This window comes from Notamacropus eugenii, chromosome 6, assembly GCF_028372415.1.
Source record: "Notamacropus eugenii isolate mMacEug1 chromosome 6, mMacEug1.pri_v2, whole genome shotgun sequence".
NCBI lineage: Eukaryota > Metazoa > Chordata > Mammalia > Diprotodontia > Macropodidae > Notamacropus > Notamacropus eugenii.
Window position 1 is genome coordinate 35,145,426 of NC_092877.1, and position 20,340 is coordinate 35,165,765.

General features: G+C 45.9%; 2 protein-coding genes across 4 annotated transcripts in view; one reads left to right on the forward strand and one right to left on the reverse strand.

The window, feature by feature from the left end:
• Positions 1 to 10,626: 10,626 nt before the first annotated feature.
• Positions 10,627 to 13,398, reverse strand: ADM (adrenomedullin). The gene is made up of 4 exons (XM_072619468.1): positions 13,248 to 13,398; positions 12,471 to 12,589; positions 12,137 to 12,286; positions 10,627 to 11,886 (listed from the first exon to the last, which is right to left on the reverse strand). Exons 2-4 carry the CDS (start codon positions 12,566 to 12,568, stop codon positions 11,589 to 11,591), a joined length of 546 nt encoding a protein of 181 aa, XP_072475569.1. The 5' UTR covers positions 12,569 to 12,589; positions 13,248 to 13,398; the 3' UTR covers positions 10,627 to 11,588.
• Positions 13,399 to 13,534: 136 nt separating this feature from the next.
• SBF2 (SET binding factor 2) overlaps positions 13,535 to 20,340 on the forward strand; it is a 500,875-nt gene continuing 494,069 nt past the window's right edge. Inside the window, exons 1-2 of one of the 3 annotated variants that reach the window (XM_072619460.1) lie at positions 13,535 to 16,009; positions 16,773 to 16,858. The gene's annotated coding sequence lies outside the window, so the exon portion shown is untranslated. Of the gene's footprint in view, positions 16,859 to 20,340 lie in introns of all 3 variants that reach the window. The other 2 variants (XM_072619461.1, XM_072619459.1) reach the window with 2 other exon arrangements.

Below are 20,340 nucleotides of genomic sequence, written 5' to 3' on the forward strand. Positions count from 1 at the left end.
ATCGCTGTTGTAACACTGAACTCTGAAATTCTTCTCTCTAATCATAATTCCCTATTGTTCCATCTCTTGTCTTGCATCATTTTTCCTCAGTTTATTTTTCATCTTCATTATGATTTCTCATCCCTGGATTACTGCCTGAACTCCTAGGTCATCCTCCTGCTGTGAATTCATGTTCATTCTTTCACAGTCTCTGCTCTATCGTTGATCAATTACAGCACATCCTCAAGACTCTCTCTTCAAGGCCCATTCATATTGGCAGGCTGGGTTCCCAAAATGTCAGGGTTCTAGGGGTAGCTTTGAGGACATGTGTGCTTTCTAATACTGATCAATGTGCTGATATCAACTAGCTTTTAGAAATGATTTGTTTTGCTAAAAAGATAAAGCAAAGATAAGAGCTATCCCAACATCCCCCCAAATGAGAAGGCACATTGTCTCCTTACACACACCGTTATACAAAAGGTTCCTGAGGAGTAGTGAGATATATGTAGGGATCAAGCATTTCTTTTCAACACCTGGCCCTGGAGCATTGTGTTAGCAATACATGAATTGGTCCCCTACTTATTTAGGCTGGTCCTTGTAGGATGCAAGAGTGCCTCAACTGAGGAGTCAGTCCACCACTGGGCTGGCTCTGGCAGGTCACTTGGCTGCTATACTGACTGCTGTGGCTGTTATCAAATAATACGAATGAATCATGATTGCAATTAGGTTCCAAAATTCCACCTGTTGGATTTGCAGCTGGCAGAGTCTTATGTAAATTCATGTATAAGTAAATCACCAGGAAAGGCATCCAAGGACTGAAAATGATTCAAGGACTGAACTCTCCAGGCCCCCTACATGTACAGATACATACAGTATAGGTCATACACTGTCTTCTACTGTTGAATCTCTTGTCCCTTTGTCCTATCAGCCCCCACACCTTCAGAAACCCCAACCATGTATTTTCTCTCACTCTACTCTTATACTCCTAGACACAGCTGGGGGAAATCATTCAAACATCTACTGCAAATATATTTAATTCCATCTGGACCCGCACTGCAGCATGGAAATTCTGTTATTTTTCCCTGATCAATTCCCAGGGTTTTTTCCTGGACTTTTTTCTCGTCTCTTTTTTCTTCTCTTTCTCAGTGATTTCAACAGTTCTTTAAATTAAAATTTCTATGCAGATCTTCTCCAGACTGAAATTGCTAAATATCTCCACTTGGGGGCGTTATCAACATCTCCAAGTCAACATATTCAAAATGAGCTCATTCTCTTGCCCAACCTTCCAAGCCTACACTCTCTTTCAAATTTTCTGTTTTTGTCAGAAGTACTGCCCATTTCAGGTTCATAACCTCAGACCCATCCTTGACTCTTCCTTCTTCCTGAACCTTCATGGTCAATTAGCTTTCAATTCTTACTAATTCAGCTCCTTAAAGAACTCTCCCATCTGTTCCCTTTTCCCCACTCCCAAGACTACTACCCTATTTTAAGCCATTTCTCTCGTCTCTCCCCTGAGCTGTTGTTGTTAATCAGTCATGTTCAACTCTTCATGCCCTGTGAACCTTACTGTCTATGGGTTTTCTTGGGAAAAATACTAGGGCACTTGGCCATTTCCTTCTCTGATGAATTAAGGCAAACAGAGGTTAAGTGATTTGCCCAGGGTCACATAGCTAGTAAGTGTCTGAGGTCAGATTTGAACTCATGTCTTCCTGGACTCCAGGTCCAGTGCTCTATCCACTGAACCTCCTAGCTGCCTCTCTGAGCTTTTGTAATAGTCTCCCGATTCATCTTTCGGGCTTCACATAGCTGCCAAAATAATCTTCTTAAGGCATAAGCTGGATCATGTGACTCTTCTACTCCAAAACCTTTATTGACTCCCTGTTACCCCTAGGATCAAATATAAATTCATACTTCTGGCAAATACATCCTTCTACTACTCCTTTCTGGCTTTTCCTCACACTGTTCCTCTTCATGTATTTCATCTTCCAGCCAAATAGTTGTACCCTGGACTTAGCTTTCCATTCCCTCCTCACCTCTGTTTCCTTCCTCAAATTGACTTGCATTTTACTCATCCGCAGGTTGTATTCCCTTGATAAAATGTGTCTTTGTATTTGTATCACCACAGCCTAGACCAGGACCTTATAGTAGTAGTTCCCCTTGAACACATTTTTATTTAGTACCCTAGGTACTAAATAAAAATGTGTTCAATAGGATTGAAACTATTATTCTTTCATTTAACCTAACCAAGAAAACCCAGGAAAACAGCAGGTGGCAGCAGTGTTTTAAAAACAAAACCACTTGGGTTCCAGGGAAAACATGCATAATATGGAATAATCCTCTCATCTCAGAGACTGCCAGCTGGTCCTGGTAAAAAATATGCAAGTGATGAGCCAAGTTCATTAGCTGGGAGAGTTCATCACTGGAAGAGTCCCCAGTGACCTAAAATTGACTGGAGAGGGAAGGAATTTCATCCATAGCACCTTCATTGATCTCCGTAAGTCTGGGTCACAAAGTCTTAGAGTCATAGGCCTTTGGGTCTGGAAATGGAAGGGACCTCAAAGGTCATCATTTTACAGATGAGGAAACTGAGGCCCAGAGATTTGCCAAGAGTTACACAACTAATAAGTGTATGAAGTAGATTTCAAACCTAGGTCTTCCTGATTCCAAATCCAATGCTCTACTCATTATACAACTAACTCCTTCCCTAGGATAGTTATTTTAGGACACTGGGAATAGCCTGTTCATTAGCAAAAAAAATACAGGGCCGTAGATAAATCAGTTGGCATCTCTTTCCCTTCTTTATAGAGATGTTGAAGTATAGGTATGGGACATTGTATATATTGTCGCATTGGACTGATATGTCAGTTTCTTTAGTTGAATGTCCCTAGCTATTTCATTCTTTGGTACAAGGGAAAGTTCAGTGGGTAGGACAGAGGGAGGGATATATTTATAAATGAAGGTAATGTAAAAAATAATGATGCCAATGAAAAATTTTAATAAAAAAATCAGCTGGGGGCACCTTAGCATTTAAGCTGGGGTTCTTTGAGAGACAGAGGAAGAAAGGGGAACAGCTCTTTCCCCCTACACAAGTACAGTTAAATCATTAAGAGCTGTAGAGGTAGACTCTGTTTCTCTGTCAATAAAATAGGACTTAAAAACCATATTTTAAAAAAACACACACAGCTAAGCCTATATAAAATCTCTCCAAAAGTTACTGAAGCAAATATCCCATTGTGTTTAATATCCACAGCTAACAGGAAAAGAATCACAAAATGTTAGAAGGAAGATCCTTCAGAGATCATTTGAAGTCCAACCCCTTCATTTTAAGGGATGAGGAAACAGAGGCCCAGAAAGGGGATGCTTCTTCCAAGGACTGGAACCCAACTATCTTCTTCAGAGCATCATTACACCATGAGAAGTAATTCATGGTTGGGTTGCTCTCAGTTATAGTGGGCCAACTGTCTCCCCAAGGGACCCAAACTCATATATCTATTTAAAAATCACTCAAGGAGCATTGAAGTACCTACTATGTGCCAGGCACTAGGGACATAAATTCAAAGAAGAAAGCAATTCCTACTCTCAGTGAGCTTGTATTCTAACAGAGGAGACAATAATTACTTAGGGAAGTTTGTACAGGGTACTTACATACAGGACATGCCAATTTTCCTCCTTTAAAAGAAAGTATATAAAGTGTATCCAAAAATCAGTTACCAAAACATACTTAATTTTTCAAATCAAAGATTTTCTTCTCCTCCAGTCATGAAGCAATGGCCCTGCAGTGATGGTGAGAAGACACAGAACTTCAATGAGGTTACTTGATCTCCCACTTGAATGAAAAGCCCATATTTGTTAGAAGGGTTAGTTAGAAAAGACCAATGTATTGGTTGGTTCAGGGGCAATTTTCTCCATTTTTCTCCAAGATGCTTGAAGAATGAAAGGGTGTAACACAACTGTATTTGCTCCAGGACCCAAAATAATCCTCCTTTGAGGTAAACAAAGGCTACTTCTGTAACTGGAGACCCGGGAGACGTGCTCCTTCTCCTTCTGAGAGCAAGTGCCACAGAGTAAGGTCTTCCATGCTGAGAACTCCTTAAGCTGAAAGGGCCCTTTAAAAATATCTCATGAGGAAAACATTCTAGAATTCCTCTGCATGAAATAAACAACATCCATTTTGGCAATTAAGGGCTGATGTTTCAGAACTCTTATCAACATTTTATGTCCCCCACGACTCAAAAATGATGTGAAATCAGTCAGAGCAGAAAATTGACAGCACCAGGAAACTATTTGGATAACTAACTGTCTGGAGTTACCATTATTGGCTTTAATTATGGCCTAGTGGCTCTTGGGTCCTGAAGCAGCCAGAAAAGGGGCTGTTCCATGCCAAAGTATTCATTAGCAACCCCTTTTTGGTCATTGTTTCTGAAGGAAAAGTTTCACTTTGGCCCCTCCTGGCGATTTTTCTAGAGAGTCTTATCAATGTCCCCAGGCTTTTTAAGGCATCAATCAGAAATTGTGAGTATGTGCACAATTTATATTTTCAATTAAGGAGCATATTGCAGGGAGGAAGTCAGATTGCCCTTGTCTCTCACTGTGTAACTATGGAAGAAAGAGAAGTGTATTTTTTTCAGTGTCTGGGTTAAGTAGTAAATAAGCATTTATTAAACATTTTCTACTTGTCAGGGACTGCGCTAAAACAAAAAAACAAGTTTAAAAGTTGCTGGATTTCACTACCATATGAAACAAGATCAAGTACAGCTGACTTTTTTTCTTTTCTTTTCTTTTTTTTTTTTTTTTTTTTTTTTACCAATCGCTCATCTTTAACCTGGTGGACCAGAAATCTTGGTGGGGCATTTGAGGAAGATATATGGACATTTGAATCTCCCCAACTCTCCCTTGTCTCTAAAAATAACAGAGCAACCTAAGTCAGTGTTCATTTCTGGAAAGTGACTGTAGAATTCTTGGAAGTTGTTCATAGTCTGTTAAGAATTGTGCCTTTCCCCCAGCACACTGGGTGGACCCTGTGCAGCGAACAGATGAGGCATGCATCACTGGAGGGAATGTCCACATCCCTGAGATCACAGATCCACTGGATTCTTTTTCTATTTGGTATTCACTTATATGTGTACACGTTGTTTCTTCCTAACAGAATGTGCAGTCTTTGTATGACACTACTTGGCACAGTGACTGGTTCGTAGAAAGTCCTTAATAAATACCTGATGAATGAGAAACAACAAAACACAGAAAAGAGGAATTGTGTGACTTTATTGTTATTGGACCATCACCAACATGAGGAATTGGAGAAGTATGGGAAGATGTACAATGCAATTCTTACAAAGGTATAGATTAGACTAAATGTCACCAACATACTCATCGTAGGCTGAAGAGATGTCCAGTTGGCTCAGAAGAGTTCCAAGGGCATAGAATTGGTAAAGAGTGAAATAAGTAGAAGCAAGAAAATAACATACAATAATAATACACCAATGTATGTAAATAGGAAAAAAACAATGAAACTCCAGGCTACGTAACATGGCCCCAAAGAAGAGTTGAGAAAATGTACCTCCTCTTGTTTGGAAAAAAAGGGGCACAGTATGTAAACGACATGGTTGGTGGGCTGGTTGGTTTTTCTTCTCTCCTTTTTTTGTTTTATATTCATCGTTACAAGAAATGCTAGCTAGGCACAGGAAGGCTGGGAATATATTTGGAAATGAAATTGATACCAAAATAAATGAGATCAATAATTTTCTTTAATTGTGCCCTTGTCTTTTGGGTGGGTCCATCTGGATAATAGGTATATAGGGCAACCATAGGTAATGGAGCTGAATCAATTCAAGGTTAAGTATGGCCTGGTGAATTGTTCCTACACGATGGAGTTCTCTCTTTCCAAATTTAACATTGGGCATTTTCAAAAACAGTTTTTCTTTTCTTCCTTTTAATTGGGAAGATGATGGCAGAGAACTCGGACAAAACATTTTCTTTGGCAGGCTAATCATTTCTACTTTTTTTTCCCTGAAGGGACAGAAGGCATAAAGAGAAGAGGTAGGACTTAGGTAACTTCACCTAGCAGCTGCCTACAGTGGCTAAGATCACGGGCTGCTCCACAGGGATCCTGTGGATGGCAATCAGAATCCCTTTCTGGTTTTCAGACAATTGTAGTTAGATAAAACAAGAAAATCATGACCTTTAACCTTGCAAAGCATAGTATATCAAGTAGAAAAATAAAACCTAACTGGATTTGTACATATGAAATGTGAAAACTCTAAGCCTATTGATCTGAACTCTACAGAAAAAATGTGTAAATTGTTCACTCAAGTAAAGGATAAATATATTGTTCATTTACAAAGGAACTGGGCAGGCTCACATCCTACCTCTCTGTGGCTTCACCTCTTTGGGCCTCAGTTTCTAGGTCTGTAAAGTAAGAGGACTGCACTAGATGGCCTCTGAGGTCTCCTCTAATTCTGAACATAGGATCTTAGGAACATTTCCCCAATCAGGATGTCTCTCACACTGAGCCTTAACTAGGAATTCTTGTATTCATGGCAAGCAGTATAAATCCTGCCCAGGGCAAATGGCATGAAATATGATTTGGAAGAGGGAGGGAGCAAAACACCAGCTTAGAATGGGGAAGACAAGAATCTCAGGACACCGGTGCAAGGTCATTAGTCAGGAGGCTGCCACAGAAGCAGGTGGAGAGCAAAGCACCATGGACATAGAGCTCACCCCAGTTTGCCGACAGGTATTTTCCTAATTTAAAGAGTTATTCTCACTAGGTGCTGTAACTGCTTAAGGATTGCATGTCTTGTCAGTGTCTTCCAAATTCAATGTTCTGAGGCAAAACTCTGGTTGCCTGACCAGTTATAGCTCTGTTCATATACTGTTTGCCTCTGTCAGCTGGATAACCAACAAGATCCTTCTACAAGACCAGCAGGTGGAGACCAATTCCAGCTTAATCCATGGAAGAATTTTCTAACAATCAAAGTTGCTCCCAAATGGAATGGATTTACACTGCAAAGTAATGAGCACCTTGTGTTTGCATGTGTTAGGGAGAGCCTAGGTGAACACCTGGTGGGGTGAACCTGGAGTTCAGAGGTGGGACCTTATAATTTCTAAAATCTTTTCTAGTTCTGAAAATCTATGGATCTACCTCTGTATGAGACATAAGGCTCTTCTCCACCCCAGATGATTTTCCCTCGGGCATAGTTCAGGACTTAGTGACTTTGGACAAGTCACTAATATTCTTAAGCCTCAGTTTCCTCGTCTGTAAAAGAAAGGGGTTAGACAAAATATCCTCTGAGGTCCCTTCCAGATCTAGATCAATGAGCCTATGAAGGAAAGATAATAAATTCTCTAAGGGGAGATTAAATGGAAACTGCCCTAGCCCAGTAGAGAGTGCTGAAACTAGGGTCAGGGAAGCTAGGTTCTGCTTTTCCCAGCCAACTCATTTTTCTCTGAGCCTCACTTTTCTTATCTAGAAAGTGGGGAGGTTTGCTAGATTATACAGCATACTAATATTCTGGTTATTTATACCCATTGTCAAAGCTCCTTCCAGCTTGAAATCTATGAAAATAAACAGCTCCGCCTCAAGGTCAAGCACTCATGTCTGGGTGACTTTGAAGGTTTAGGGTGTTCTCAGGGGCCAACACTAGCAACAGCAGGGAACTGTGCCTTAGATAAAAAGAAGTCTGAGAGAGAGGCCTTTGCCTCCCATGCCAAGCCTTGAAGTCTTTAGTGCATGTGCTAACTATATTTGGTCATCCGAACCAAAGTAAGAGATCAGGCAGGGTGCTCAAGTGAGGGAAAATAAAATGGTTCTTGATTTATGATGTCTGCTGCAAACAACCACCAACTGGCTGCCTTTGGTTTAAAAATGCTGTGCAAAGAGTGAACAGCGCAATGCCTTGAGCTCATAGGTGATGGATACTCCTTAGATAAAGAGGGGAAAGAAGGGTTTCAAGTAGACTTTCTCTCATTCCCATAGAAAATCATAAAACATTTTCCAGAATCTCACCCAGGTGGCCCTAACATCACCAGGATCTTTTAGGCATTTTTTACCCTAAGGCTCCAAATTGCAGTTTAGACCAAGGTTTTAACCACTGCAGATGAACTGGACAAAAATAATGACACATCCTCCCTTGGCCATTCCAACTTTTGAGTTGAGGTAGGCTGCTCATTTCTCAAGAAATCACTCAGTCATATCTATGACCCCCTTTTGAGGATTTTTGTGGCAGAGATACTGGAGTGGTTTGCCATTTCCTTCTCCAGATCATTTTACAGATGAAGAAACTGAGGCAAACAGGATTAAGTGGCTTGCCTAGGGTCACACAACTAATAAGTGTCTGATCCTGGATTTGAACTTGAAGGGATGAGTCCTCTTGACTCCAGGTCTGATGCTATCCACTGTACCACCAAAGGACTGGAAGAGTAGGATACACTGGAAAACTAATCAACTGTGAATCTTTACATAAAGCTCTGACTCCAAATCCAGCATATTCTACTCCCTAACCTCTGGTTCGTTATTTGCCTTAGATTCTGACTTTTAAGGTCCCTACCATACCCTACCATAAGAAAAGCATCTTTGATTCATGGGATTCATAAATAGCTAGCAAATTAATTTGACTAAGCAGGGTTGAGGCAAAAAAGATCCATCGCGACAAGATCACAGCTTCAGAGCTGGAAGGGGATCTTAAAGGTATTTTACAGGTGAGGAAACAGAGTCTCATAGAAGTTAGCTGACTGTGACCGATGTCACAAAGGTCACAGGTGACAGAGCTGGGATTTGAATCCAGATCTCTGATTCCAAATGCAGAGCCGGTGCCCTGGTATCAAGTGCCTTCCAGGTCCCAGACTCTGTTTCCCACTTCCCATGCCCTCCCAACTAGGAATCCAGTTTTTATTTTGTCTTCCCAATTATCAGCTTGAGTGAGAAGGTGAGAAAGAGACCAGGAGAGAGACAGAGAAAAGGGTGGTGAGATCCCGGCAGGGGCCACACCAGACAGCGAGATCCTGGGGACAGAGCAACCAGCAGCCAAAGAGAAACGTTTCTATGTCCAGATCACCTTCCTTTCTCCTCAGTTACCTAAAAGTTATTTTTCTTTTCTTTACCAACCTAGAAAGGTTTCTGAGGATCTTTTAGGATGAATTCAGTTTCGGGTCACGAATGAAAGGCAGGGAAAGCTCTCAAAGTCGGTGTGGTAGTTCTGGGCAGGGATAGGACAGGGTCCGGAGGGTGAAGGTGGCTAGGTACAGGACGGGGACCTGGGACCCCCAGGTTTAGAATCATTGGTTCCCCTTATCCATCCCCTTGCTCCACCACGGGCTGGGCCGGGATAGGGGCAGGAACTTGGCGACTTTCCCTTCCAAGCCTTAAATTTTCTCTCGATCCCCATTCCTGATCACACAATAGAGACCGGAAGCCCTGCTTCCATTCTAGAGACTCAGGCAACACTTTAAAGTTAAAATCCCGAAGGAAAATGAAAAGATGAAAAAGAACAGGGCGAGAGAGAAAGAGGAAAGAAGCAAAGGAGGAAAAGGAGACGGAGAGAAGAGGAAAAAGAGGAGGAAGGCAGTGGAGTAGACAAAGAGAAAGCAAGGGATGAGGAAAGTGGGGGGAGGCCAGTGACGGCCAGGTGTTTCTGGGGACCCCCGCGCTGCTCCCAGGCACGTCCCATCCTGTCCCGTACCCTCCCGCCCCTGGCCGGCCGAAGCAGCTGCTCAGCACAGCGGGAGGCCGCTGAGTCACTGGCCCAGCGTCGGGAGCCGCAGCACAGGGCTTGGGGAAGCCGGCCTGGGTTGGCATCCGTGAACTTTTTTCCTCTTTTCTTTTCCTGGTTGAAGCTGTGTGCCGACTCCCACGTACGAGGCTGGATCAAACCGCACGTACCGCATGACGGCTGGGGCCGAGGTGTCCGCCCCGCGACCACCCGCAGGGGGCGCTGCCGCGCTGTCCAAGCCAAGCCTCCGCTGGACTTGGCTCTGGCCGGTTGGTGGGGGATGTTGTGTCTTCTCCAGCAGCGCTTTCCCGGAGGTGCGCGTGCAGGGCGCATAGATCCGTTGCCTTCTAACCTTTCCTATGACACCCCACCACCACCACCCCCCCGCCCCGGCCCCGGAAAACTCCTCACTTAGAGACCCTTGAAAACTACTGTCTCCTCTCTCTAGGTCACTTCTCTTGGCCCTGGGAGGGTTAGGTCCCTCAGTCCCGGGCTCTGTTGCGCAATGGTGAGTTGACTTCGCGTCTGGCCTCTCCCCAAAGACTTGCGCGCAGCAGTACACTCCATTCGAACACTCCAAGTTGTGACAAGAAACCGTGACCTTGGCGCCCCTGACCCAAGCCACGGAAGAAGCACGTGCCTGGGAGTGGGGAGGGAGAGTAGAGGAGAAGGGAGGGCGTCCGGGATTGGTCCTTGACATTGTGATCCTATAAGTCATTATGATTTCTGGGTTGGGAAAAATGAGGCTTTTGGGGCAGCGTGTCACTTGACCCCGCAATAGTTCAGGGCCAAACCCCGAGAAAGCCAAGGAGTGTACCAGGAAAAAATATTTCTAACTAGTCAACGGAAGGGGGAGTTGGGAAGAGGATCTCTAAACCCTCCACTACCACCCATTAGAGTCCAGTTCTCTTCAAAGATAATTGAGTCCAGAACCACGTAGTCAGTATTGTAACTGTTTATTAGCTTTGCCAGTTTCCTTATCACCACCCCCTTTAAGAAAATATAATATACAGTGACGAGGAATTTTCTTTTTCCACCAGGACAGAATGCCATACACTCACACTTTCTCTCTCAACACACTCACTCATCTCATACACACCCCCAATATGACTGTGAGAGGGTTATACCAGGCTGAGATCAATCTGTGACATTCTCATATTAAAATTAAGACAAGGGGAGGGAGATACACACTATTTTAAAATGCCCTTATACAATACAATACAATATATAACGTACAAAAATAACTCTGAATTTACAAAAAAAAAAAAACCTGACAGCAAGATAAATATCAGATAGTTACCTCTCTATTAAAATGCATTTTTAAAAGCCCCATTGCACTTTTCCTCTATTATGAAAAGATCAAGTAGTTCCGAGACCCCGGCCCGACCGCGGGGAGAAGCCGGCAGACGCAGTGTGGGCCTCTTCGCTAAGTCCAACTTTCCCAGATCTTCGTCCTTCACACGTAAGTCCCGGGCATCTTTCCCCCCGCCCTAGCCTTCTCTGAATGATTCCTCAGGGGACCCTAGGCCCGGCCTGGGTCTCTGCAGCTTGGATGCGGACTGGGGTCCGAGTGAAGCAAAGGGCGTGAAGGCAAAATGCGACCGCGGTCAGTCCCCACTTGGAGAGGATCCATTCCTCCCCAAAGAGAGGGATGAGGGAGACTGCGGGAGCTCCTCTAGTGGACTTTATGCCTCCTGCGTCCGAGTTCTCCATCGCACAGAACTGGCCCCCTCCCCGCTCGCACCGAGGCCGGCCGGCCGGCGCCCATTGGGTGCAGTGCTTTGGTTTCGCCGCGGCTCCCGCCCCCTACGTCCAGAGGAAGGCGGCCCCTCGAAGTGGCGCCGGGCGCAATCGGCTCGCAACGCAGGTTGGCTCGCTGAGCGGCCCGAGGCGCGGCTGCCGCTATTGCTGCCGTAGCCGTCTGAGGGAGGAGGAGGACAAAGAGAAGGAGGAGAGTGTCCGGGCAGACGAGCCCTCGGCGAGCGAGCGCCGACGCCGACGCCCGTAGCCCTGGGGGCTGATTTTGTTGGGGGGCGCCGAATTGTCCTTATCTTTGTCCGTGAGCTGATAGATCTGGTGCGCCAGGTTTTGCAGGGTGCACGTCCCAAAACGGCAGCCAATGCGTAGGCTCTGGAAGTGAGGGAAACTGTTCATGCTCTGGCGGTATCGCTTGACGCGTATGCGGGCTGCGTCCGGACTGCTGCGGGACAGGAGGGACAGAGAGGAGTTAGACAACCCGTAGAGTCCCTAAGATCTGGATGAGTTAGACCGGAATCTTAGCCTAACTAGGGGAGCCTCGGAGAGGAACAGGGACTCTATGTTGCTCCGTCGAGGCACCTTTTCTTAGCCCAAGCCCTTCCTCAGCTCTGGACCCGAGTTGGGGCCACGGAGGCGGGGAGTAGCACCTTCGGAGATGAAAGGGATTCCCCAAGCGGGACCCACAAACTTACCTGGGCTGTGGACTGCGGGAAGCACCCTTCACGTCCTGGGGCCGAATAAATGTCTGGACAGGACCAGCCTTCACTTCGGCTGGGCTAGCGAGGGGATTGCCCGGCACACGCAATTCCCTCTTTCCTCTGCTCAGAGCCCATTTGTTCCATCTGGAAAGTAACCAACAGCCACACCATTAGCACCATATGCAACGAATCGCAGAGCCCTCTCCCACTGGTGAGTGGTAGCATCAACACCGTACCCTTTTCTCCCGTACCCTGAATTAACGGAGGATTCCTCGCTCCGGAGTGTCTGAACCCAACTACTTGGCTAGAGAACATGGTCGGAACTTACTTTTTTCTGAACTCTGAAGCCAAATCTAGTCGTGCAGTGTCCGCCCCCAGGAAGGCGAAGGAGCCCAGGTAAATTAGGGCCACTGGCACCAGCTGCATTCCGGCGGCGATCCGGTCACCCTGGATGAAAGAGAGAACCGAAAAAGTCAGTGTCTGACTCTGCTCCTGGCTTCGGCTCTAGCCCCTTCCCTCACCCCCCCAGCAGCTCTAGCTCAGCTCCAGCTGGCTGAGCGCCGCAGACCAGTGGCCCCAGAACCGTCCTAACCTAGTCCCCGCTTTTGTTTGCTCAATCGCTTATCGCGCCAGGGCAGATAAGCCGCCTGCAGGCTTTGCATCCGTCAGCCGTCTGAACTGACAGGCCGAGTGGGGGGGGGGGGGGGGTTCCCTCACCCCACCCGGCAGCACTCCCTAAATTCTGAGCTTAGGACTCACTTTGAAACTTTTCTAGGAGCTTATTCTTAACAGATAGAAGAGGAAGACGTTCTCTTGGGAGGGATCCCGAGCTAAGAGTAGCCTCCGGAGCTCATTCGCAGGGCATGCCTCACTTGGACTAGGCGAAGATTCAGTCACCCCTCCCCTCTCTTTACCCCCCCCCCCCTCCCCGCTCTCCCGCCCAGATCTCGGCTCCAGCAGCCTCAGCAGGGTTGTCGGAAAGCAAGCACAGGGAAAGTCGGTGCAGGGACCTGAGTTTTCTGATCAGTGACTTTGGAGATCACTAAAGCCCATTCCCTCTACCCAACCTCCACTGCCACCACTCCAAGCTCGAAGGCCCCCTTACCTGCTGCTGAAGGTAATCAATCCAATGAGAGAGTCAAAGATCCCCACCCTCGGCGACAGAAGTTCTATTAAGAGTCGGAGATAAGAGGCGAAGAGAAGGCGCAGGAGCAGCAGGAAGTCTTTAGGTCCCCAGTTAAACCTCTGAAGTGTCCTGCGCTTGCCTCCTACTTTTATAGGAGCTCAGCGGGGCGGGGCTTGCTGGGGGTTCCACAGCGGACGCCGCTGGCGCTGCTGCTGCTGTTAGTGCAATCATTTTCCTCTCTTCCTTCTGCGCCCTGCGTCGAAGGCGCCAACACGCATACGTTTCCTGCCTCAGGGCCCCCCAGTGTAAGGCGAACCCTGGGTTAGGGTACCGTGGGCAGCAAGGGGACGTTCACCCAGAGCGTCCACAGCACCCAGGCTGTAACAATTATCATGGATGGCTGCGGAGCTTAAGCGTGCCCACTCTCTCCCCACCAAATCATCTCCTCTGATGTCCCGGGGAGATCCTAGCTTCCAGCCAAGGCGACTGGGCTAGTCCACAGGAGTCGAGGGTTCAAGGTCACTGGGACTCTTCTTGGGTCTCACTTTCCTCCTCCCTGCAAGGCTCCTGCTCTAGGAAGCAGCCGTCTTGGGAAGCACTTGAATTCGGCCTCAGGCATGGTAATGAGTGGAGGGGATAGGAGTGAGGGAGGTTTCCCAGACACTGTCTAGCAAATGTCCGAGACACCAGAGTTCTGGAAAAGACCAGAGGGTTTGGCAAGGGGTGCGAGATCAGGAAAGCTTGGGTAGGGGATTTTTCTAAGGAAAGAGCTTGTTGAAATTTCAGATGTTTCACTCCGGTGTGTAAATCCAAGAGCAAGAGAACAAACTCCCTGCCTTTGTATGTGTTAAATTTGTGGTGTCATTGTTCTGCTTTTCGAACGTTTAGGAAGGAACTGGTTGGCCTCTGGCCAAGAATTCCTGACTTCTGTTGGAACTCCAAAGCCTTCCCCCCGAGGTAAGGGTGAGATGGGCAGTAAAGCAAAAAGCCCACTGCCTGGGCGAGGACCTCTCCCTGTGGACTGGGGCTGGGTCTTTGTGAGGACGCGAAGATCGTGGCCAGGGAGTTGAGTACTTTTGCAGACCACTGTAAGTCTTTATAAAACCTTTAAAGGTTGCCTAGTGATGTAATGGAAAAGAAGACCGGGCTTCAGGGCTAGCTCCGGGACTTCGCAGCCCTGTGACCTTAGGCAAGTCATTCACCTCTCGGAGTCCCTACTTTCCTCGTCAGGAAAATGGTGGTGATATTAATACTGGCATCCTCCTCTTGTCTGTGAACTCTAAAGTCTTATTTATATACTTGTGTACTCCTGATTCCTCACTTGGCTTTATTTCTGTCTTCTGCAGGTGCTTTACATAGGAGTTCCCGACTCCTCACCTCCTGTCTCTGGCTGCCTGCCCATCAGGGCTTCCGAGCCCTCTGGTTGAACAGGTGCCTCTGTGGTCCAGAGCTCCAGGAGCCCGGGCCACTCCCGACCCTTCCAGGAGAGTGGCCAGCTAGCTTGTGACAGTCGCTTTCCGGACCCGCTTTCATGTCCCTTGTTTCTAAGGTGTGAATGGAAAGGCCAGCTGGATGGAGGTTGCGTCAGAGGAATCACCTTGGAGTGAGTCATTTGTACCCGGAGCAAGATTTGCTGTGGCTGTGGAAAGGTTGGGATGTCCCCCAAATCCTGGCCCTCCCGAGCTAGCTAGGTGCAGCGGCAGCCTCTGGATGCCCGCCGCAGCTATGGTAGAGTGGCTTCCCTGGTGCACCCGAGGCGAGGGCTCTCTGGATGTCGACTCATTAACTTGGCCCAGGCTCAGAAACGCCTATGTGTGCAGGTGGGGCAAGGACAACACTCACTCTTCAAATATTTATTGACCGCCTACTATGTGTTAGGCGGACTCATCCCTTTAGCTTCTGTGTCTTTGCTCATCTTCCTCCCTTTTAAAAATATCTCTCACTTCCTTTGTCTGTATCCTTCATGCTTTCCCTCTCTCTCTGCCTCTGTGTCTCTCCTATTTCTCTTCCTCCCTCCCCACTCTCTTCTTTCTCATCACAGTGCCCAGAGCCTAGCACAATAACTGGTATGTAGACTTTAATAAACGTTTATAGAACTAATTATAGAATGTCAGAGCAGGTACACACCTTCGAAATCATCGTCTTCCCCTAGCCTCCACCTATTTTATCGAGGACACTGAAGCTGAGGCGGCAAAGGTGCCTAGCCAGGATTCGAGCCTAAGAATAGCGATTGACCCCAAATCTCTGTCAGTTCCCTGTGTATTTTCCCGCCCCTATTTTCCTCTGTTTGTCTCATTGCTCCAGAACAGGTTACTTTCATTTGTCCGCTTCCGTCGTCTCTGCTCTGTCGTCACCCTTGGGAAAGGAAACCTTTCCTTTGGGGAACTGGGTGTCTGCATATAGTGAAATCAAAGGACAACTCGACTGTCCCAGGGAGAAGGGTGGTTTTATCCCCACATTCCAAGGAAATTGCTCCTTTGCTTTGCTGGTAAGGAGTCCGTAACCCGGAGGGTTGAGCTGCCAAAAGCCCATCTCCCAACGTCACTCAGCGGTCCAGAACTCTTCACTCGCTTCCAACTCCTCCACCCAAGGGAGTGGGCGAGAGCATCGAGTTCGCCTCGACCTAGAGCAAGTGCCACAGAGGTCTGTGGCCAGAGGTGGTGTGAGCTCTCTCGCAGTTGGAACAGTCCCAGATCTAAAACGAGCTGGGTCAACCTGGGCTAGTCATTCCATCTTTTCAGGTATCAGTTTCCTCGTCAATAAAATGGGGATAAACACTGCTTGACCTGGTTGGAAGAAACTGCTTTTTAATTAGAAGGGTATAAGGATGTAAGCTATTACTCTGCCCCCAGACCCCGAGCAGGGAAGGAGTGGGAGATGGGAGTGGGGGAGAGAAGGCGGGGAATGAGATCTTTTAGGATAAATTATGCTTTTAAGTGAGAGCTTCCCCTTCCTTTCCCGCCAAGAGAGAGCCAGGCTCCAGTTGAGGCTCAGAGCAGGCACTCGCTTCCCGTCCCGCTCCCCAGCAGGGGGTCGGTCGTCCGGGAATGCCAAACAGCAAAAGTGAAACTTGGCACGCCTCTTATCAGTCCAGGTGCACTTGGCTGCTCCTGGGATGTTAGATCTGAAGCTAGGAAAACACTTCAGCCGCCCCGCCCGACCCCCTCCTGCCCCCCGTCCTCTAATTCAGATGCTTTCCTGCTCCAAAGAGAGAACCAGCTCTGCCCGGTTTGTTTGCGGGAGCTCCCGCTGCCTTCTGGAGTGAAGCACGTGTTTTCCAAAACGCTCTGGAATTTACCTTGGCAAAACAGGCGCACCATGTGGGATCTAGTCCTCTGTGGACATTCAAAGAGTTTAACCACGTCGTATCCCTCCTGTTCTAGAGAATCTATGATACACAGTTTTGTTTTGTTTTGTTTTTCTTCTGGTCACATCCCAACTGAAATATTCCTTGGTAGAATTCAGATCTTTCTTTTTCACATGTACTTGCTTTCATCCATTCAGGTTTCTCTGGCTGTAAATTCCCATTGAACAGAAAGTCTTACCTGACACTTCCCAGCGCTTGGAAAGTGGAAAGAAGCAAGAAAGAGGTAAGAAGTAAGGAAAAGTTGGAACCCAAAGAATGTTTTTCAGAGTCAGATAAGAGCCAGTCACTAGTATGTATAGATAGATAGGTAGATAGATAGGTAGATAGATAGATAGATATAGATATCTATCTATCTATAGATATACCGATATATCTATCTATCTATCTATAGATAGATAGATATACACACACACTCATCAGAGCACATTTAAGAAGAAATCCCAAGTAGATTTTCCTCCCCCACTCAGATGGGTGGGGTTGGAAAAATATTTCTATTTAAGTGATAAATTCTATGAGAGCAGAACTCTGAATTTTATCTAAATGTTATTTTTGTTTCCATTAGTGCCCACCAAAGGACTTCCTTCAACAAACAATAAATGCTTGTTGAATTGACTTACTCTAATTAGCCAAGAAAAGAGCCTTGGAGCGTAAGACCCCAAAGGCTCAACAGTACAGATGACAAATCAGTGGGGACAAGTTGCAACAAGTATGTGCATTTAATTCTTCCCACCCACCCCCCACTAAGAAGAGGGAAGAAAGGATCTAGGGGAGCTAAAAATAAGTATTAGCTTAAACCTGTTATTTCAAGCATTTCAAAAACAGTAGGTATGGAAAGGCCCTACCTTAAGGGCAGATTAGAACCTCCTTAGGTCTGTAACCTTTGGAATTAGAGTTACTCGAGGACATTAAGAGATGAAGTCACTTGCCCATGAATTGTGGGACCACAGTGTGTATCAGCAACATTATTTGAACCCAGATATATGTGAGAGGCAGGCTCTCTATCACTATACCAGGCTGCCACATGCATATCTAAACCTATCCATATCTATACTGACATCTGCATCTAAGCTATATCATCTCTATTCATCCATATCTCTCTCAATATGTAGGCACACATATAATCACACACACATATGTATACACATACTACCTGTGAAACTTTTAAAGGAACCCTGAATGCTTTCAGGTTAACCTTTGGCTCGAGGTCCCATTTGGTTCTCTAGATCCTCGAGTTCGCCCCTTTGACTGCCAAAGGGCCACATCTGAAGACCTAGAAGGCCATATGAGGTCTTGAGGCTGCTGGTGGGAACTATTCTCATTCTTGGAACTATCCCTTTTCTCTCTGTTCTCAGTTAGATACACAGGGAAAAAAAAAGCAATCTGGCCAGCACTTTTGCCTCTGTCTGCTGTTAAATGGAGAGTAGGTGAAGGGCTGACCAGCTGTTTATGACACTGCCTACATTTTCTCCAGGCCTCTCTGGATTATAAAAATATTCTTGGTCACTTCCTTAAACTGGTTCCCAATTAAATATCGTGAACACACCCTGCAAAGAAAATTAGGCTAAATAATTCACTGTTTGAACTATGTGTATGAAAAGCAGAGAATAGAACATTTGCTTCTTTGAAAAAGAAGCATTTGATGGCTCTTGGCTCCCCTTTTAACTTGCTCTGTGACCTGGGTAGGATTTATACTTAACTTTTAGAAGGTTGTTTGAAAGGTAGTGTATTCAAAGGGTTCCATAGAAAGCTCTGATAGACATTTAAAAACTGACAATATGGTCAAGGATAGGATAGTGGACAGAGACCAGAACAAGTCAGCACCTGCCTGCAATTTATAGTTTTAGAGTAATCTAGAACATGGAGAGTTTAAGCGACTTCCCTAAAGGCATGCCAGCAGAAGTGGCAGAAGCACTAGTTGAATCCTGTTTTTCCTGGCCTGGCTCTTCAAGGGATAAAAATGCACACACCAGAACCTCAGGGTGAAGAACAAAACAAATTCCACTTTATAGCTCCTAGTTCCAAACCCCTTCCTCAAAACCCACTGAGAAGCTCACTTCCAAAGTCTGATTCACCCCATCAGTTCAACGGCTAGGGTGGTTCTCTGAAAGTCCTGCCCAAAGCAAATGGAGATCTCAAGTCTCTTAATCCAGGCACAATTTGTCTTATTTGCCTCTGACATATAGGATTACAGAGACTTGTTCATAATTAAACTAGATAAGGAGCTACCCTGAAAGATTAAAGGAGACATTGTAGTTTTTTAGGACAAGTACAAGCATGGTCATTCTTGACACAACAGGCAGTCAACATGAACATATGAAACTCTTTACCCAAACAGGGTAAACAAAGTGCACATGGAGTTAGAGTATAGGAGTTGATCCAGTGGATGATATAGCCAAATTAGCTTATCGAAAGGAGGGAAAGCGATTGGGGTGTGCATCTCCTCCTCTTAGGATGAGGTTAGGGAGAACAGTTTCCATAAGGCCGTACAATTCCACTAAATAGGCTCTCAGGGATATCACACCGGGCTGAATGATTTATTAATTTGACCCAGTGGGACTTTTATGTGCCTGAATGTTTTCTATAAGTTCTATATAGGTGTATATGTATATAGCAGCTAGGAGGCACAGTAGATAGAGCGTCAGGCCTGAAATTAGGAAAACCTGAGTTCATACCTAGTCTCAGACAGTAGCCGTATGACCCTGGTCAAGTCACTTAACCTGTTTGTCTCAGTTTCCTCATCTGCCAAATTCGGATGATAACAGCTCCAACCTCCCAGGATGATTGTGAGGATCAGATGAGGTAATATTTGTAAAGCTTTTAGCACCTACTTCCCAGCGTTGCTGTGAAGATCCAATGGAGTATTAATTGTAAAGTATTTAGTACAGTGCCAGGCACATAGGAAGCCCCATGTAAATATTATTATTACATAAATCTGATGACTTAGAGGTGAGGCTAACCAAGGCAGGATTGCAGTGACTTTGCAATAAGCAGGTCTCAGCCCAGTACCTTGTGCAGAGTAAACCTCAGCTCACTAATTTGTTGAGTAGAGACAAACCACAGGAAGTACTTTGAATGATTTTAGAGACCTAGCCACTTTACCCACAAAAGGCAGCAGTTCTGCAGCAGCGGGAAGTTGGCAAACCTCCCTTCTTTCTTTATCTCTTTGCCATTTCCGCCCTGAGACAAGGAAGGAGATGCTTTGGATCCTGGAGACTGTTGCCTCTTTCATCCTTTGCTTGGCCCTGGAGTTTCTTCCCGAGGCTCAGGGGAAAACAAATCTACATTTGTTCAGGCAGCTAGTGAAAGGTGGTGGTGTTTTTGTTGATCTCGGGGGATTTTCTGGCCTATGGCCAACCCTGCTAATCTGGCTATGTTGTCAGACGCTTATCAACCTCAGCCTCCAGGCAGCTGTTGGCTAGGGAGCAAAGGGCAAAGCTACTTTATTTGTATGTGAAATACTTGTATGGACTAGGAATGTGCCATCTTGGATACATGGGTGTATATTATGCATATATTCCACATGTTGAAACCAGATTCTGGAAACTGACATAGAGGGCTTGTCAGAGGATCTTAACTGGGGGAGAGTTGCTTTTTTGATACTTTTGAATTCATAAGCACAGGAGTCAGAAATAATTAAGTTACATGATACATTCTTAACAGTGTCTTTTACAAAGCAGTTAAGTCTTAGGAGAGACTTAGCAAGGA